At 56.4% G+C, this 18,459-nt stretch overlaps 1 protein-coding gene across 3 annotated transcripts; it reads left to right on the plus strand.

Annotated features, from left to right (window-relative positions):
• Positions 1 to 419: 419 nt before the first annotated feature.
• Positions 420 to 12,385, plus strand: DNAL4 (dynein axonemal light chain 4). 3 transcript variants are annotated; one of them, XM_004743260.3, is made up of 4 exons: positions 420 to 520; positions 8,327 to 8,537; positions 10,135 to 10,218; positions 11,574 to 12,385. In XM_004743260.3, the coding sequence occupies exons 2-4, from the start codon at positions 8,469 to 8,471 to the stop codon at positions 11,736 to 11,738; spliced, it is 318 nt and encodes a 105-aa protein (XP_004743317.1). In that variant the 5' UTR covers positions 420 to 520; positions 8,327 to 8,468; the 3' UTR covers positions 11,739 to 12,385. The 3 variants fall into 3 exon arrangements, with proteins under 3 accessions (XP_004743317.1, XP_004743319.1, XP_004743318.1); XM_004743262.3 differs by having other exon boundaries at positions 8,450 to 8,537; XM_004743261.3 differs by lacking the exon at positions 420 to 520 and adding an exon at positions 583 to 714.
• Positions 12,386 to 18,459: the final 6,074 nt, after the last annotated feature.

Here is an 18,459-nt window from a genome sequence, read left to right on the forward strand (position 1 = left end):
AATCTCTCTCTGTCAAATAAATAAATAAAATCTTAAAAAAAAAAAAATTGTGAGAATCTGGTCAAAGACTCCTTGCAAAGCCTATTTTTTGTCACGCTAGCTGTTATTAGGCTTCTGAGATCCCAATAAAGTAGTATCTCAGTATCAGATCACCAACAAACTGCATTTGTAATTTCAAATGGCCGAAAGATGAGCCAGGGTAACACCGCCCTTCCAAGTTCGTTTCTCTGAAACACGAACTTCTGTACCTCCGCGGGCTCCTCAGGCCTAGTTAAGACGACTATAACTGAAGCTCCGCCTCCATAGCCTCTAGCCACGCCCCTTTCGTAAAGCCTTACGTTGTAGGGGCCTTTAACACTGATTGACACTTTTGTTCACCAATAAAAAGTGAAATTCCCGTCAACGTCCGGTGAGGGGGCAGGACTTCCTTGTTGTTGCTAAGACACTCTTGTTTCGCTCCTTGACAACCCTGGCGGGGGTGCGTTAGCTGCGGCCCCGGCTCCGGCCCCCGCGGAAGCAGGTGAGGCCCCGGGGCGCGGCGGGGTGCCGGGCGGGGAGGGCCGGCCCGAAGCGGGGCAGAGTGGCGTCGCGGGGCGGGTGGGGCCTCGGCCTCCGCGGAGGCCCCACCTCAGTCTCCTGCCTGCTGGTCCTGGTCCCAGATCCTCCCAACCCCCACCCCCACACTTCGGGGACCTGCGAACTCGGCCGTGACAGGTTAGCGGTGGCGACTCTGTGGGCTGCTCCTTACCCCATACACCCGAGGCCCCATCCCGCTGCGCGGTCCCCCATCCTCCCCGACCCGGCTCCCCCCAGGACCTTGTTCCCCCCCCCCCCGTAACCCCCACCCCAACACACTCGTTTCGCGGAGTAATTCCCCCCTCCCACGGCTAGACGGGTGGTCGCCGTCGCATTGGCTCAGACTGCTTAACTTGGACAGTTGGTGACTTGCTAGAACTCCAGGCTGGTCAGCTCCTTCTTTGCGCCTCAGTTTCCCCATCTATAAATAGAAGCTGGGCTTCGTAAATAGAAGGCCTCTTCGACTCTAAAGTTCTAGGATGTGATCCTAGAACTATCCAGCTATCGGCTTCCCTGAGGATGTGCTACCCATCCTCAGTTACCGGGTGTAGTGAAAAGAACTTGGCAAACCCAGTTTGGATTCCCAGTTACAGGACCTTAGCAAGTTACCTAACCTCCCTGGGCTCCAGGCTGAGTTTATATGGAATCCAGATACAATAGGGTATCTCCTTGGGGAATTCTGAGGATAATAGGAATTGAAGTGTAAAGAGCCCAGTCCAGTGTGAATTTACTATGTTATTTCACTTCCTTTGTCTCTTACTTCCTCACATTCTCCCCCTCTGAGAAGTGTCACCAGTGCCCTTAATGTCAGCCGTCATTTCTTCATGTGACCCTCAAATCCAGATCTCCTGCTCTGATCTTTCTCCGGGGCTTCAGGGGTTAGGGATGCTTTTGGGCGGGGGGAGGGGGGGCAGCCCGAGTTATATTGCTGTGCTGGTTGGACTCAACAGCTTCCCTTCTGTGACCAATGATCCGTGATTTGGTGATTGCCTCCTCCTCACAAGACACCTCTATCTGCATGTCTCACCAGCCACGTAAACTCAGAAGTTCCAAAATCAAACCGGCCCCCTTCTTTACTTGTCCATCCATTCTACGGGACTTGCCCCGTCTTTCTCAGTGGCGAGGCCATCGTCTCCCTCACTCGGCCACTCTCCTCACACTCGGGCGGTTGTCAGTTTCCTTCGATTCTGCCTCCTCGAGGACTCCCCATCTTCTCCATTCCTGAAGCTGCCATCTTGGCTCAAGTCTTCAGTGCCTGTCACCTGAGCCAGTGCTGTAGCTTCCAAGCTGGTGTTCCCTACCTTTAGTCTTTTCTGTTTACCCATCCCACCAGAATAATTGTCTGAAAACAATGCAATGCCACCAACCCCCAAGAGACCTCCAAAGGGGTTCTCGTTCCCCACTAAAAATATCCACACTTCTCAAGCCTACGTTTTAGAGCCCTTCTGTACTTCCACAACCCAACCCCAACATTTTTTTCCCAGCCTTCTTTCTCCCTTCTGTGCCACGTTCTGTCCTCTAGCCAAACTGGACCATTGGGCTGTCCCAGAAAATGCTTTGAGCTTACTGCTTGGTTGTCACTGTGTGTGTTCTTATCTCTGCCCCACCTGGTCCACTTGGCAGGATTCCCACTCAAGTGCTGCCCCTGCCACCAAGCTTTTCTTGCTATCTTCTCCCCCATCCCTGCCCCTTCCAGAACTCTCCTCCTCTCTCTGTCTCTGCATCTGCCTTGTGACAGGTACTGCTTTCTGCCATGAAGCAGAGTTGGTTCCTGTGTATGTGTGTTGGTCTCTCCGATTGTAAGCTCTTTGAAAGTAGAAACTGTCTCTTGCTTGTAGTGGAGTCGTTGAAAAGGCATAACCTTCAAGTCCTATACACCTGAGGGACTCCTAGCTCCTCCGTTTGTTAGCTGGGTAGAAAGTCCCTTTCTTTTTCTCAGCCGTCATGGTCATGTCTAACAGAGTACCTGTTTAACAGAGTTATTGGCAGAGGGGGTGGGGGGTGGACAGCAAATAAGATCCTGCATGTAGGACGTCCATCCTGTTGCCTTGCTCAAGGTCAGTGTTCAGTAAATATCGAATGGATTTGATAGGTCCTCTCCCTTCTCAGGGGGCCAAATGAAATGTAACTTAATCACAAGATAGATATCTGATGGGCTTCTGCCATGTGCCAGGCACTGGTCTTTGTGCTCTGGGGTGTCTACAGAAGAATAGATGAGGTTCTTCAGCCTTGGGGTGATTGATTGTCTGGACTCATGACACATGGGTAAGTCGTGACTGGTTATGAGATGTCACAGAAATTATCAATTGTGAATGATAAAAAAATATAATCGGGCACCTGGGTGACTCAGTGGGTTAAGGCTCTGCCCTTGGCTTAGGTCATGATCTCAGGATCCTGGGATCGAGTCCCGCCTCAGACTCTCTGCTCAGCGGGGAGCCTGCTTCCCCCCCCCCTTCTCTCTCTCTGCCTGCCTCTCTACCTACGTGTGATCTCTCTCTGTCAAATAAATAAATAAAATCTTTACAAAAAACATAATGAATCAGTGCTAACTCCCAATTTATTTCTGTAATAATGTCATTCTTAGTCCCTTACATTCAAATCTGTTCTCTCGAGTGGGAAGGAGAGGGTGGGAAACTTCGTAACCCACTGTCTGTGGGAAGTGTCTGTTCTTGTGTAGAGTTAATAGCTGTGACGGTTATGACTTTTTTGCTGTACTTTGTATCTTGACAAAAAATGTTTGGGATTTCATCCAAATTTGGATATGTTGGTGAGGGGGTACCACGTGAGTCAATATTGCTTATCATATCAGTCACACATAGAGAAAAAGTCTTCATCTCTCCATTTCTTTCTCTTCCTGCTTCCTTCCTTTGTCTTCCCTCCCTCCCCTTAGTCCAAAGCGTAGCAAAAGTGTTCACTGGACCTCAGTAAAATAAGAAAAAATAAGGGCAGTGTTAAAAACAACACAACAGCGGCAACATCCTGTATGTGTGTGCGCACGGGCGCATGCGCGTCCGTGCTCCTGCATTTGTAAAGGTAAATGGCTTTTCTGAGGACTCTCCTTTTTTCTGCAGGCATCTTCTCCTAACTCTTAAAATATTCCTTTTTAGTAGATAATATGTTTAATGCTCTTGCTTAGCATAATTTAAGAATGCAATCCTGCGTTTGCTTTCCCCTTTCTAGACTGATCTGTGAAATGCAGATCTTCCATGTTGTTTCCTGACCGCACCATCATCTTGGGTGAATGGCCACAGGCCCTCAGGTTCTTCTCTCTTCCTCTTGCCAGCTTTGCTCTATGTTTGCCAGAAGGCAGAGGGTAGACGTGGCCCGGAAAGGCGGGAAGATGACCAAGGTACACAAATGTGTATCCCGGATACGGCTGGAAGCAGGAAGTGTGCCTGGACAGGTGCTGGACTGGGTGATGCTGAGAAGTGAAGCTATTTGCATTTTGGTCTGTCTCCTGCTTGCTTGTGACTGGGGGAAATAGGTAGAGAAGGTAGAATTAGAAGATACGGGTTTGGATCCTGGCTCTGTCATTACGGGCTGTTGTGGGGGAAATGAGACCTGAAGGAGAACACCCAGTGCACCCACACCACTAGCGCCGGCCCCAACTTGTTCTCCAGAATTTCCTTGTGACTTTTGTCCATCTGTGCTAATGCTGTGGTTTGCAGGGTGACAACTCAGTAAGTATGGGTTAGTTTGGCTGAATGTTCAGATGTTCTGTGAGCCCGCATAGAGGCAGAGAGAGAAGAAAGACTTCGCAGGTCCCCTTCCAGGTGCTCCAGCAACAAGAGCTGACATTTACTCTGGAATAGTCTATGCTTCAGCCCCAATTTCTAGATGAGAAAAGTAAGGCTTAGAGAGAGAGACCCTTGTCTAAGACATGCGATGTGGAGTCAGACCTGCCTTTGGAGCCTGTACCCTGCCCCCGCTGTGTCCTGCTCTGTGTCCTCCCATCTCTCAGATCCTGGTGGTGGTACCCAGAGGCACCCCAAGGTCCACAGGCCAGGAGTGTTCTGGGCATTGAATGGCTGGGGACACCCCCAGGGAACTGGCAGACACGTTGGGCCTTCGTCTTCCCCATCCCTCTCACATCCCCTAGCCTTCTTCAGGATCCTTGTGAAATGCTTCGGAAGCAAAATAATACATAGCAACTGAGGTCAGTGTCACAAAAGAACAAGGCACAGACAGCAGGACGGGGGCACTGGCTGTTTCGAGGCGATGACAAGAAGAGCCCTGTCTGTGCCTCCTGTTGCCTGGGAGAAGCCTCGCAGCAGACACGAGCGAGGCTGGGTGAAGCTCACGGAGGCGCCCTGGGGCGGGGAGAAGAACAGGGGGCTGGAGAGAAGGCACAGCTGCTCCGGGCTTGGTGCACCAGGACGTCCTGGGACTGGTACCCAGCAGATTCCAGGACCCTGGCCGCGGGCACATGTGCATTATTAAAGGACTCTCTTTTAGGCCTGACGGGACTTCTTTCTGGCCTGGAGCTGTCAGGCACATACTCATTTGCATGGAAGATGGATAAGGTTATTAAAACCTCTGGGTCCGCTATTTTTGGTAGCATTCTTCCAGCCGGGATTTAAATCGAGGCGGAATGACTATAGCTGTACTATAATGATACGGCATCATAAAAGATTCTCTTACTTTTCTGTATTTGGCAGCATATCATCTATAACTGTTCCTTTTTATTCTGCAAGTCTCATCCCTTTTGGATCCCCAGAGGTCCAGATAGTGGTTAGGGAAAGCCATTTGCAATCGTGGTCCTTCGTAAATGTGCTTGGATCGTGTTGATGAAGTCCTGGCTACTGGCAGGGCGGCGGTAAGAGCCGCGCTGTGAGAGTAGCGCGCAGGGCTCTGCCACTTCCAAAGGCGCAGAGGCGACTAATGGGTGCTCGCGCGCATCTCTGAGAACGAGAAGGTGGGTTGCTCCCATTTCACAGAGGAAGAGACCAAGGCTCAGGTTGAGTTACTTGCCAAGGCTACAAAGCAAGGGAGAGAGCAGAATTCATTTTGGTTATAAAACAGGCATTCAACCATAAATACTCTGCCTCACGGTTCTCCATACCTCCCCCCCCCCCGCGCCCCCCGCCCCGCCTCCAAAAAATACCCGTCCGTCCAAGTGGCTTTCCCCCTTGGTTCCTGAAGAATGGACTTTGGTAATACCTCCGACCCATCAGGATTCCGTATTCTCGGATCCACAGAGTCCAGCCGCTGCCACCCTGGCCCTCCCCCAGGGCACGCATGTCCACACTCGCCTCTGGATTCTCTTCCAGGCCACTCCAGGCCCGCACTTGTGAGCCCCGAGGAGGAATTGAATTGAATTGATATATTTAGGCAGAAGAGGCCCCAGCAGCGCTGCCGAGGACCCGGTGTTCAGCATTTGCAGCTGAAAATCTTGGGAGGCCGACAGACCTGAAAGCCTTTTGCCTTTGATCATTGCTGCGGCCGCCACTTCTGTCAAACCTGGATAATGTGGGGGTGGGCGTGGGCGTGGGCGTGGGCGTGGGCAAGCAAGTGGCCTTGGGGAAAGAAAGCGGGGCGGAGAGGGTGGAATTGGAGATGGGCCTTCATATTAAGGAGCAAAGACCAAACAATTCCCTAGATTTTGTGAAATAAGAAACTCGAGCAGAAAGTACAATGAGGTGGTGCCTGGTCGTTGGCCAGCTTCTATGAAGAGACAAAAATTGCTAATATCTGAGGGGCGCCTGGGTGGCTCAGTGGGTTAAAGCCTCTGCCTTCGGCTCAGGTCATGATCTCAGGGTCCTGGGATCGAGTCCCGCATCGGGCTCTCTGCTCAGCAGGGAGTCTGCTTCCTCCTGCCTCTCTGCCTGCCTCTCTGCCTACTTGTGATCTCTGTCTGTCAAATAAAAAAATAAAATAAAATCTTAAAAAAAAAAAAAAAGAAAGGAAGAGAGAAAAAAAAAATTGCTAATATCTGAGCACTCCAGATGCGCAGACTTGATGAGGGGAGAGGAGCCGTCTGTCCACGGGGAAATCGGGTGGCGGAGTCGGTGGCAGGCTCCCAGCCTTGTGCGAGGGAGCCCACCAGATGGGGCGGTGCGGTTGGCCTGTGAGGCATCAGAGGGAGGAAATGGTGGGCGTGGCCCGGAAAAGCTCAGCATTCGGCCATGCAAGGGTTGAGTTCACGTTAGAACCCCGGTCATGGACAGGCCGGACATCAAATGTGTACTTCCTGGCTGGGGTCATGGGAGCCGTGCTGCTGGCAGCTGCCTGGAGGCTGGTTCGTGGGCACCTCCCAGGCAACAGCGCTGTGAGGAGGGCACAGGCCGGAGACTGGCGGGAGTCAGACCCCAGCCTGCTGCTCACTAGCTGAGATCTTGGGCTGACGACAGAATGGCTTCAAGCCTCCATTCGTGCAGGCCTCCCCACAGGGTCCCTGCAGCAGCGGGGCGCGAGGGACCGGAAGCCCAGCAGATGTCACCCATCATCACTGCCCGTTAGTTACTCTGCAAGGCATCTTCCGGCTTTGGAGGCTGTGCCATGACAGCATAACTATTTGGGACTGTGAGACGTGCTGGAGTAACGTTAGCGGGCGGTATCTGTCCAGCCTGGATGGTTAAATAGGGCTTGTAGCATGGTGGTTTAGATGCGTTTAGATCAGTACTACTTCTTCTTCTCCCCCCGCCCCGCCCCCAAGGGGCAGAGGGAGAAGCAGACGGCCCGCCGAGCAAAGAGCCCACCGCGGGACTCGGGACTCGGTCCCAGGACCCTGGGATCATGGCCTGAGCCAAAAGCAGATGCTTCACGAACTGAGCCCCCCAGGCACCCCAGATCAGTACTTCTGCTGAGATGAAAAAGTTCTTTTAATTACAGGATAAATTGAATTGTAGAATAAAGAGAAACCACCAGGATTTCTAGCAATGCTCCCAGACATTTAGGATCCAGGCTCTTCTCTTTAGGAAAAGTCCCATCTGTTATTATATAACTAGATTTGAAAAAAAGAAAAATCCAAACATATGTATTAGGCTTTATCCCTCTTGGTTCATGTACACGCACGTTCTCTCATGTATGTGGCCACGTGCTGGGCCCTGTGTTAGCCGCTTTACATACATTGTCTCATCTGATCTCTTACAGCCCCAAGAGACAGATGTGACTTACCCCTGTGTTAGTGCCGAGGCATTGGAGGCCCAGGGCCACGCTGCTGGTGACCAGTAGAACCAGCACTAATGCCCACACCTTCCACTTTCTGGACCAACTGGCCGGAATAGGGAGACCTGGGCTGGGAGGGGCCATGCCCAGGAGGACACAGATCATCTCTGCTCTGGTTCCTTCCATAAATCAGCTCGGAGAGGGGGTGCCTAGAGAAGCTCGGAGAGGGGGTGCCTAGAAAAGGAGGTACTTGCTTGTCCACAAGACCAGGACTGTCGATCCTGACCTTGACACTTAACTTTCTAACCACGTGTACGGGGAGGTGAGGCCCACGTGCATCAGGGTTCCCGCAGGCTTGCTGCATTTGCTAATTGCCGGCTCAGGCTCCAGCCTCGGCCTGGCCCGCAGTCAGTATTTGTCTTGATAATGACAGCGTGGGCTTCTAGCAGCGTACCAGTGTGTTCTTACCGGTCCCAGCAGCTCGTGTTGACTCATCCTCCCGTCTGCAGTCTTGCTGGCCATTTGGAAGAGGATGTGGAGGAGTTAAGACGGGGAGGTGTCACATTGTCAGTGAGACATTTCTAATTTGTGATGGATGGGTTTAAAGCCAACTCTCTCTCCTGGTTTTTCCTGTTTGCTACAGCACCCCTTGAGGAAAGACATTCTCTGCTCCCACCCAGTTGGCAGGGCCAGCTTCCTGAATCTCCCGGGTGTGTCTTAACTGCCAGTGCCAGCGCCTCCTGAAAGCCCCACTCTCTCCCTCCAGTGGTCACAGTGGAAGGATCATGGGAGAAACAGAAGGGAAGAAAGAGGAGGCTGATTATAAGCGACTGCAGACCTTCCCTCTGGTCAGGGTAAGCCGCAGGGGAGGGAGACAGGGAGGCCGGCAGGGCCCGCACAGCCTCGGAGCGAGACAAGGAGCTCGTTCCCCGCAGGACAGCAGGAGGAGGAAGTGAAAGGCTCTGGGGGCCCGGGTCTGGAGGTCTGGGGGTCAACAGTGCTTCGTTCTGTCATCCCTTCATTCATTCGACAAGTCTTTCCTGAGGCCCCCTACTACGTAGTCTAGGCACTGCAGTGAACAAGCCAGAGAGGCCTGGGTCACATGAAAGAGAGGCTTAAGGAACATAACTCAGGTAACCAGTGCTGTAGAGAGAAATAAAGCAGGTGTATGGAGCTAGTGGAGAGAGGTTAGCTTCTGGAAGGAGTTCTCTGATCTCTGACTTGAATAAAGCTGGGGAGATAGGCTCGCGGATATCTGGGGAAGAGCATTCGAAGCAGGGAAAAGGAGCACAGAAAACCCTCGGTGGGAGTGAGCGCAACATTTTGGAGAAACAGAAAGATGGGAGTGCTGAGATGGGTGACGGGGTGGGAGGCCAGGCCTCACAGGCGGGCCGGCCACCCCGACAGACACAGTGACAAACGTGGATTCTGTCCTGACTTCAAAGGCGAACAGTGGATGCTTTAAACCGAGGAGTAACGGGATCCGTTTGTTGTTCTTAAAAGCTCACTCCAGCTTCGTAGGAATGGATTTTCGGGAACAGAGTGGAAGTGGAGAGACCGTCACCGCAGACTGCAGGGGCCCAGAGAGATGAGGGGGTGGCTGGGTCCAGGTCACGGTGTGGAGGTGCACATGGTCGCACTCAGGACCGATCTTGAAGGTCGAGGCAGTAGAAGACACTGGCGCCCTTGTGTGGCAGGCACAAGGGCACGCGATAATCCAGATAACTCCCAGAGTTGGCTTTTTCTGGAACTTAGGAGAGAAAATGGTGTCAGTTACCAAGAGAAGGAAGATGGAGGAAGGTAGGCTTGTGGGGAGAGTCGAGTCATCTTTTAGACATCTCAGGGACTTGGTCAAGTAGACAGCTGGACGTCGGAGTCTGGAGACCCCGAAGGAGGTTGTAGCTGGGAATGAAAATGTGGGAACCCTCCGCATGTAGAAAATGGACAGAGTTACAGGATGGGGTGGGAGATTGTGGAGAAGAGAGAGGGCTGGAGATGAAGCCCAGGACTGTCCTGCAATCAGGGTGGTCAAGGGGAGATCCAGCAAAGTTGGCAAGAAAGAGCAACCATGGGAAGAAAAATCAGAACCATCGAGAGCAGCCGAGGTGTCTCTTCAGGCTTTCAGAGTGAGATCCAGCTGCATTCTGGGCCTGCTTCTAAGTTATTTTCCATAACCCGCCTCTCTCCTGCCTGGGCCAGGCTACTGGCTGGAACGCGGTGTTCATGAAGCTTCATGCCCTTGCAGAGGGGCCTGGGTGTGAGAACCTGCTTGGTTCCACTGGACTCCACACCCCAAGTCTGGAGATGGGTCACCTCTCTGGGCTATGCCCAGGGCTGTTCTGGGGCAGCTCCCCAGTATCCGTGCCTTAAGCTTGGGACAGAGAGGCCCAGACCACAAGGCCAGGTCATGGGCTAAGCTTCTCTCTGTTTGTCCCCCTGCCCTGTCCCTAGCACTCGGACATGCCAGAGGAGATGCGAGTGGAGACCATGGAGCTGTGTGTCACGGCCTGTGAGAAATTCTCCAACAACAATGAGGTATTGCCGTTGGTACAGGCGGCCTCTTGTGCCTTTGGTGACCCCCGTGGGTGAATCAAGTGGCCCCTGTCCCCACATCCAGCTCCAGAGAGCCATAATGGGACCTGGCTAGCACCTTCCTTGGAAGGATTTGAAGCCCGTGGAAGGCCAGGAAGGGAAGGGTCTGGTGCTGTGTCCCAGCACTGGTCTGCTGGTCACACCCAGCCCTAGAGGGCTCTCCGTGATGCCCCTGTCCATGCTTCCTGTCTCAGGCAGGTGTTTCTCTGCCCAGTAGATTACCTTTTTTCGCTTTGGCTCCATCCCAGTAGAGAACAGGACCCAGCCAGGCATCAATTCATGTATCCATTCATCCATTCTGAAAAGATGTGAAACGCCATTTCTCACACTAGTCGCTGTTCTAGGTGCTGGGGACATGGCCAGGAGGCATTGACGTAGGAACGTTGTTCATCAGTCTGGTGATGACTGAGAAAGTAGCATGGCAGCGGAGAAGAAGCCAGGCCCTGGCCAATGAGAGCCTGGGCTTTGAGCCAGCCAGGCCTAAGTTCAAATGCTGTCTCCAGCCCTTGCTGGCTCTTTTAACCTGGGAAAAGCCATTTCTCAGCTCTGCGCCCCGGTGTCCTGATCTGTAGTGGGGAGTCAGATGCTGTGTCCGTGCTGGGCACTCGGGAGGAGGTGTGTGCTGAGGGGGCGCAGGCCAAGCGCCTGGCACGCTGCGGGGAGGCGCTCAGCACACAGCTGAGCCTGGGACTCCCCCAGGCTGCAATCAGGGTGGGTCCTCTGCCCCTCCCTAGACTTCTCAAAAGAAGCTTCTTGAAAGAGCCAGCACAGAAAGGAGTGGGGGCTGTTGCCATCAGTGAGGGAAACAGTCCAACTTCTCTTCCAGGAGCCCCTCAAACCCATTAGGGGAAAGCTTCTCTGTTCCCTGAAGACAAAGCTGGCGGCTCGCAATGCTGACAGTCGCATACAGTCTGCGGAGTGCTGTCAGGCGTGTCACTGCTCAGTGTCATGTCCCCAGCGCAGCCTGCCGCTGCGGACACCAGAGACAAGCGCTAAGTGGCAGAGCCCACACTCGGACCCCCGGCTCTGTCTGCGGACCAGTGTCTGCTTCCCCTCCCTCTCCGGTGTCTTCATGATGCTTGGGGTCATGTCTGTTCTTCTGTTCCTCTGTAACAGCCCCGCCGGTTGGGGGAGGGTGCTGTGCATGTGGGGCAGTGTGGAAACCCTTCCTGAAGGTTCCAGGAGCAGGAGAACAACAGTAGGGCATTGGGCTCTTCTCTTGCCAAGATTCCCAGAGAGGGGGCTGACCCGTGCCCTCCCCTCCCCGCCCCTCCTGATGAACGTCCTCTTGACTCCAGAGCGCTGCCAAGATGATCAAGGAGACGATGGACAAGAAGTTCGGCTCCTCGTGGCACGTGGTCATCGGCGAGGGCTTTGGGCTGGAGATCACACATGAGGTGAAGAACCTGCTGTACCTGTACTTCGGGGGGGCCCTGGCCGTGTGTGTCTGGAAGTGCTCCTGACGCGGCCCCTCCCCAGCCCCCGGCCCAGGGGGGCCCAGTACTGCCGGCAGGTGTCACTGTCCTGGTCTTTATCGGCCATAGGCAGATGGCCCCAGAAGCAGCCTGTCTGCTCATGGGACACTGGCAGCGTCTCCCCTTGTCCTCTGGAGAAGTGATGCCCCCCGCCCCCCAGAAGCCCCTTCCCCGATCTGACCCCCAGGCTGAACAAACCACTGCATCTCATGGGGCTGGTAGCACCCTAGTCCCCCAGCTTTGGCCTGAGGACCAAGCAGCCTTCCCCGGTCCTCTCCTCTCCCCACCCCCAGCTGCCAGGCTGTGAGCCTTTTGTACCTGCCTCCACCCCTGTACTTGCACTTGGTAGCCCGGGGCGGAGGGTGTGGACATCACTGAGCCTCTGCGAGGCTCCAGGGCCAGGAGTGCACTCGCCACGAGGCCTGTTTGCAGGGAATCCTGGCCTGCCGGCTACCAATCATCAGGGACCGCATGCTAATTTGTACTTCTTATCTATCTCTGCTGGGTTTTCTATATTCTTTTTTGAGTGTGGGGAGAAGGGTTTTAGTAGAAGGGTGAATCCTATTTTACACAGCGGTCTTATTTATATAAATGTCTTGGTTTTTACAATTAAAGTGACCAAAAATGGACCTTGATCTATAGCCTCTTGAGGTTTTGGGGGGATGGGCTCAGCATCCCTGGGCCGTGGTGGGTCCCGGGAGCCTTTGGGCTGAACAGCGAGGCTCCTGGAATGTGTGCCCAGGCACAGCCCCGCTCTCCCAGGCCCTGCTCCCTCGCCATTGCGTCCCGGCTGGGGGTCACAGGCTGTTGCTGGGGCCACGTGGACACTGACCGAGACTCCCTCGGTGGCCAGACTGAGCTGCCATCGCCTTAAAGACGTTTTCAGTCTCACATGATGGAGTTTTAGTTCGAAGGTGTTCGTTCAGCGGCTGCTGAGGTCCAGGCCCCGGGGCCGGGGACCCAGGATGGAAAAGACCCAAACCCTGCCGCCCGCACGTTCCCGGTCTCACGTGGTTCTGGAGGAACACTTGAACTCAGTTGTTTCAACCAGACAGGAAAAGTGATGTGACCGGAGCTAGGCCAGGGCCCTCTGGGAGGAGGAAGGCGAGCCTCCACACCCAGCCCAGGGAGTGAGGGGGGCCTCTGGCGGCTGAGGCCTGAAAGTGACTCTTGAAGGGCGTCTGTTCTCGCCTCCCATCGGCCTCCGCGGCTGCCAGGCAGGGAGGCTGGCTCACCTGCGACCGAGGTGGCGGGGGCGGCATTGGGGAGCGTGGGCCCTGAGGTCCACCAATCTGGCTCAGGCCTGGCCCTGCTTCCTAACCTCTCTGTGCCTCAGTGGTTTTGTCTGTAGAATGGGGATAAGAAGCACCAGCCCCCTGAGGCTGTTGGGAGTCTCGGGCCTGCCTCTGGAGCAGGAGAGCCTCTGGGGCTGTGTGCGGTTCCTGTCTGCCCTCCTGATGCCCAGCCCCTCGGGCCGGGGTGGAGACTCCATGAGCTGCGCGGTAAGCCCTCGTGAGCATGTGATACAGGCGTGCTCCTCGGCTCCAGGCCGCGGACCCGCTCCCCACTTGTCGCCCCACTTCTGCTCCCACAGAAGGCCTGGTCACTGTCGGACCGGGTCTCAGGTGACCGGGCACTGTGGCAGCTGTGTCTCCCAGGGATTTCTTCCTTCTGCTCGCGGAGGCCAGCGCCAGCCGTGGTCACCCCGGCCTTCCTCGCAGGGCCCTCCCCACCCCCGGCCAGTGGCCCAGCAAGCCTCTGCGGGCGGGGCTGAAGAGGAGAGGCACGGAAGAACGCACCGTCCTTGGCAGTGAATGGCTCGAGGTCTGCTGAGGGGGACAGACCCGGAACAGAAAAGCAGGATGCTTTGAAGTCATCCACGAGGAGGAGAGAGAGAGGCAGCGTTCACGGACATAGAGGGTTCAGGAAAGGAAGCAGCCCACTGCCCAGGGCACGGGGAAAGCTTCCGGAGGAGGGGGCATTGAGCTCAGCACTGGCATTTTCCAGGGGTGGGGAGGCAGGGGAAGGTGCCATCTGCTCGGGGAGCAGCGTGTAGCACGCGGCCCAAGGACACCGCTGAGGGGCTCGGGGGAAGGGGCAGTTGGGCTGGAGTTGCCCAAAGGGCAGGAGAGGAAGGGAACGCGCGGAAGGTGAGGATTCGGCTGCGGTTGAGGAGGACGAAAACGCCGTCTGTGGAGTGTGTCCCACTTGGCAGGCACCGGGCTCCCTCCCACATAACCACGGTGTCCTGCATCCTCGGCAGACCTCCCAGGGGCAGCCACTGTCCCCGTTTACAAATGAGGAACCTGAGGTGGAGAGGGTGAGGCGTCTTGCCCCGGGTCCAGCGGGGAAGCCACGAGCCAGAGCGTGAGCCTCAGCCTGCGGGCCTCCCCCGTCCCTCCTTGTCTCTGCGCCCGGCCCGGCAGAGAGCTGGGTCCCCACGTCTGTCAGGGCCTCAGTCTGCCCACAGTCCAGCAGCTGGCGGCTTTCTCCCACTGGCCTCGGGACTCCACCTGGTCCTCTGCTCAGACCAAACAGCCCCGGGCAGCTGCTTAGTGGAAGCAAGATACAGCCCTGCAGCGCCGCGGCCCTGTCTCTGCTGCAGGGAACCGGGCTCACCCGCTCACACCTCCTCCCTGCGGCCAGGCCCAGCCGGAGTCAGGGTGGGAGACGCTGGCAGCCTTGTTGAGAGGCCGGCTGCCAGGGCTCCGTCCCCCTGCCTGGGAGAGCCGCGAGCGGCCGCTGGGCCCCATCAGGCCCCTGCCGCCTGCCCAGTGCTACTGGCGCAGCCTCCAGAACCACAGGCCCTCCAGAGTGGGGGTGCTGGGGGACCATGGGGCACTGGGGCAGTGTCTTGGAGAAGATGAAGGGGGAGGACTTGGTGTGGGGTCCCTGGCGACCACCACATGCCACTGCCAAGGGGACAGGCTGCCTTTGAAACGCTCCGTGTGGCCTCATGAGAATATTTCATGTCCTCTTAGCAGGGAGGCCGAGAGGCTCCAGGAGCCCACTTAACCTACTTCCTGCCTCTCTGGAGAACAGGCAGGCAGGGGGGTGTCCCCCGGGGTTGTGGGGTCCCAGCACAAACCAGCATAAACCCCCTCACCCCCCCAAGCAGGGGTGACTGAGCCGGGAAGCAGGCTTCCAGCTCCTTAAAGAGAGAAGCGGGCAGCCTGAGTGCGCCCTGGGGACCCTCCCCCGGTTCAGGAGGGGGATCGTCAGGAGGGGGATCATCGCCCTGTTCTATTTTCCTTTTGTTCTCCTCATCTCATATTTAAAGCAACCACCTCCCACTGCCAGCTGCTGTCTTCAATCCTTCGAAAGGGCCCGCTAGGGGGTGGGGGGGTGGAAAGCGAGCACGCTCAGGAGGCGTCCACCAAGCATGCCAGGCACTTCCCTGAACATTTTCCAGACTCGAGCTCATTTAATTCGTCCCCCCACTCTGAGGCGTACTGTCCACGCCCCTCTCTCCACGTAGGCCACCGAGGCGCAGAGCGGCGAAGCTCCAGGTCACATGGGGTTGGGGAGGCAGAGCTGGGCTTCGCCCGAGGCCTGGAACCCCAGAGCTCCCACACCTAAATCTCTCCAGCGGTCTGCCCACTGTCTCCTCGCCTGCACAGCAGGGCTCACGGCCCCTGCGCTGCCTCCTTCCCAGGACGACTGTCAGGCCCTAGGGAGATGCAGGCCACGGACATGGAAGTCCTTTCAAGTAGGAAGGGCCAGTCCAGAATTTGGGTCAGGGTGTGTCTGGGGTGCGGTCCTGCATCCCTGGGCCTCCCGGTCCCTGTAGACATCGGCCCACAGCACTGGAGCTTGAATCGCAGGGTAACCGCGCATGTGCACATGTGCACGTGTGCAACCACACTTCCAGTGACCAAGGACCCCAAAGAGCTGGACTAGACACCCCCCCCACCCTGAGCCAGGGAAGAGCCAGTCCAGTGACAAGTGCCTGTGCGGGCTCCCCGGTTGCCCAAGCCCTCTCGGAACTGTGTCTGTCCTTCCAGCATTAAAACGGCCCCGGGAAGTAGGGTCCCCGCCACCACCAGCAGTGGGGAAATGGCTTCGCAGGGAACTTGTGACACGCCGGCGGCGAGGACTGGCCCCGGGCTCAGGTTTCCCTGTTGCACACCCACAGCCTGGGAGATGTGGTGAGAGTGACGGGTTCTCCGGGACACCTTCCCCACTGCACCTTCCGGATCCCCCTTCTAGACCTTCACTCTGTGTCCCCAGTGCGTCGCGTCTTCTGTCACGGTGTCTACGTCTGCTACACTTTATCGACTTGATGGCAGGGACCGTGTCTTCTCTGTCCAGCACACTGCCTGCTACGTATCGAAGATGCTTTGTGATGAGTGAGGGAGTGAAAGGATGGATGGATGGATGGACAGACAGATGGACAGCTGATGGGCAGATGGATAATGAATGGATGGGTGGGTAGGTAAATGAACGATAAGTGAGGCTAATGGATGGTGATGGGCGGACGGACGGACGGATGGACGGTGGATAATGGATGAGTGGAAAAGCCCTGAGAAACCGAGGGCAGCAGGCACACGAGGCGGGCATATCCGCCATGGCTGAGTCAAGGCCCGAACCTTGTCCCTTGAGTTCTGATACCCTCTGCCAAATGTTCAGACCCCTCACGGGAGGCCTCAGGTTTGTTTGTTTGGGACTCACAAAGTCACTCCCCTTTGCCCTGGTTCCGAAGAGACATGTAAAATCCAGAAGCAGCGTGAGTGGATTCCAATGGGTAGAAGAGCATTGCAAAGCAGGAACGGGGTGCTGGGTTTGCAGTTAGACCTGAAAACCAGTGCAGGCTCCACCACTTGCAGGCTGCGTGGCCTGGAGTGAGTCCTTTCGTCTCCTGAGCCCCATTCTCCTGTGTAAGATGGGGGGAAGTCCTTGCCCTCCTACCCAGAGGTCACTGTCACTGGGAGAATGGGGGATATGGAGCCGCAATTGAAAGGGGGTTGGGTACTGTCATCGAAGCCTCTGCTAGAGGGTTGTCATTGGAAAGTGCAATGACAGCTTGGCTCCTACACATACCTGGGTTGGCCTTTGACGACCACTTTCAGCCTCACCTTGCATCCTAGTGGTCTTTCCAACTGTTGCTCAGCAAATATTTGACGAGCTCTGGGGAAGTGCTGGGCCCTGGGCAAAGGACATGGGTGCCCACTCTGGTCCCTAACCCCCGGGGGCACACAGGCTCTAAAGGGGCTTCTAGGAGAAGCCTGTGCAGGCAGAGCTATGGGCAAGCCAGGGGACGTGTGTGCCAGGCCCCCTGGAAAGCTTCACCCAAGCCTTCCTGATCGCCCTGGTGGGGGCAGAGCCTCCCCTTCGAGCACTCAGAGGCTGGAGCACTTGTGGGAGCCAATGGGCTTTGCATTATATACCTCCTTACCGGGCTTAGCACAGGGTTGTGTATACAGCTGGTGCTCAGTAAATGCTTATTATGTGAACACCCTTGTGCATTTATTCATTTGTCAGATCTTTCAGCACATTCTTTGTGCCAGGTTCCGACGGGGCCAGGGACACAGGACAGCGTGACATACTTGCCACCCTTCAGAGCTGGCAGCGAGGTGGACCTGAGAGCCAGCAGGGATGGCTCTCTGTGCAAAGTGTCATCCCGGGACACAGGAGTGCCCAGGAGGGGCGCAAAAGCCAGACAAGGGACATTTGAGCTGGACCCTGAACTAAACTGGACTTGGGGTTCAACTCACGGGGAAGGGGCTGAGGCAGAGCTGGGAGCTTGTGGATGAGCTCTGGGAGAACCACAGGCGGGGCGGGGGGCGGGGGTACAGGATGCGGGGGCAGGAGATGAGAGATGGTTCTGGAGAGGCGGGCAGGGGCCTTTGTGGGTCTCACTAGCTAAGATGAGGAAGGGAAGCAGGTGGCCGCGGAGGTGGTGACAGCATCCACAGGCAGAGTCCAGCTGCCCCGGAGAGGCCGGGCTGGGGGCTGGGGGCTGGGGGCGCAGGCCGACACCAGGATGGAAGGAAGGGGCCAAACAGAGGGAGGCGACAATGTGTGGTCATTCACCAAGCGCTGGGAACGCCCATGTGAGGAGGTGTGCCTCAGTCTCTGAGGGCTGGTCCTCACTTTCCCCGCCACCCCCAGCTCAGAGCCCCCACGGAGTGGGAAGGGGCAGCAGCCCCTGGGGACAGACCAGCATCTTTGGAGGTTTGTCCAGGGCTGGGGCAGGGAGGTAGACATTCTGTCACTGAGTCATCCGGAGGCCAGCTCTGCCTTCCCCTGGGCCCTTCTCTTATCAGCACTGATAACTGACCCCCCACCTGGCCAGGCCTCACCCCCACCCCGGCCTCCACTGCATCTCGGGGCACTTGGGCCCTCCCTGGACGACCCATCTCGGAGATGATCCCAGGCCCCAGCTGGTGGGCTCCCAGAGATGCCGCCTCTCTCTGGCCAGCCTCGCTCACAGCCATCAGCGGCCCCTTCCAGGCTGTCGGCCCAGCCCAGCTCCAAGGCCCTCCCATGGTTTCCATAGTGGCACCTCCGCGGCCAGGACTCGTCAGTGGCCCTGCAGCTGCACTTGGCTTCTTCCTCTTGGGCCCCTTCAGATGGCCTTGTCATATTCAGGGCAACCCATGCCTGGCCCCCCACCCCTGCTCTGGAGCCCCAGGAGGTCCTCGGCTTCAGGAGCCAGGGAGGCTTCTGGATTCAACCTGCCTCCGGGAGTAGAGGAGACTCCAGGCTG

The sequence above is a fragment of the Mustela putorius genome, unplaced genomic scaffold (assembly GCF_011764305.1).
Source record: "Mustela putorius furo isolate JIRA1106 unplaced genomic scaffold, ASM1176430v1.1 tig00000738_pilon_pilon_pilon, whole genome shotgun sequence".
Taxonomy (NCBI): domain Eukaryota; kingdom Metazoa; phylum Chordata; class Mammalia; order Carnivora; family Mustelidae; genus Mustela; species Mustela putorius.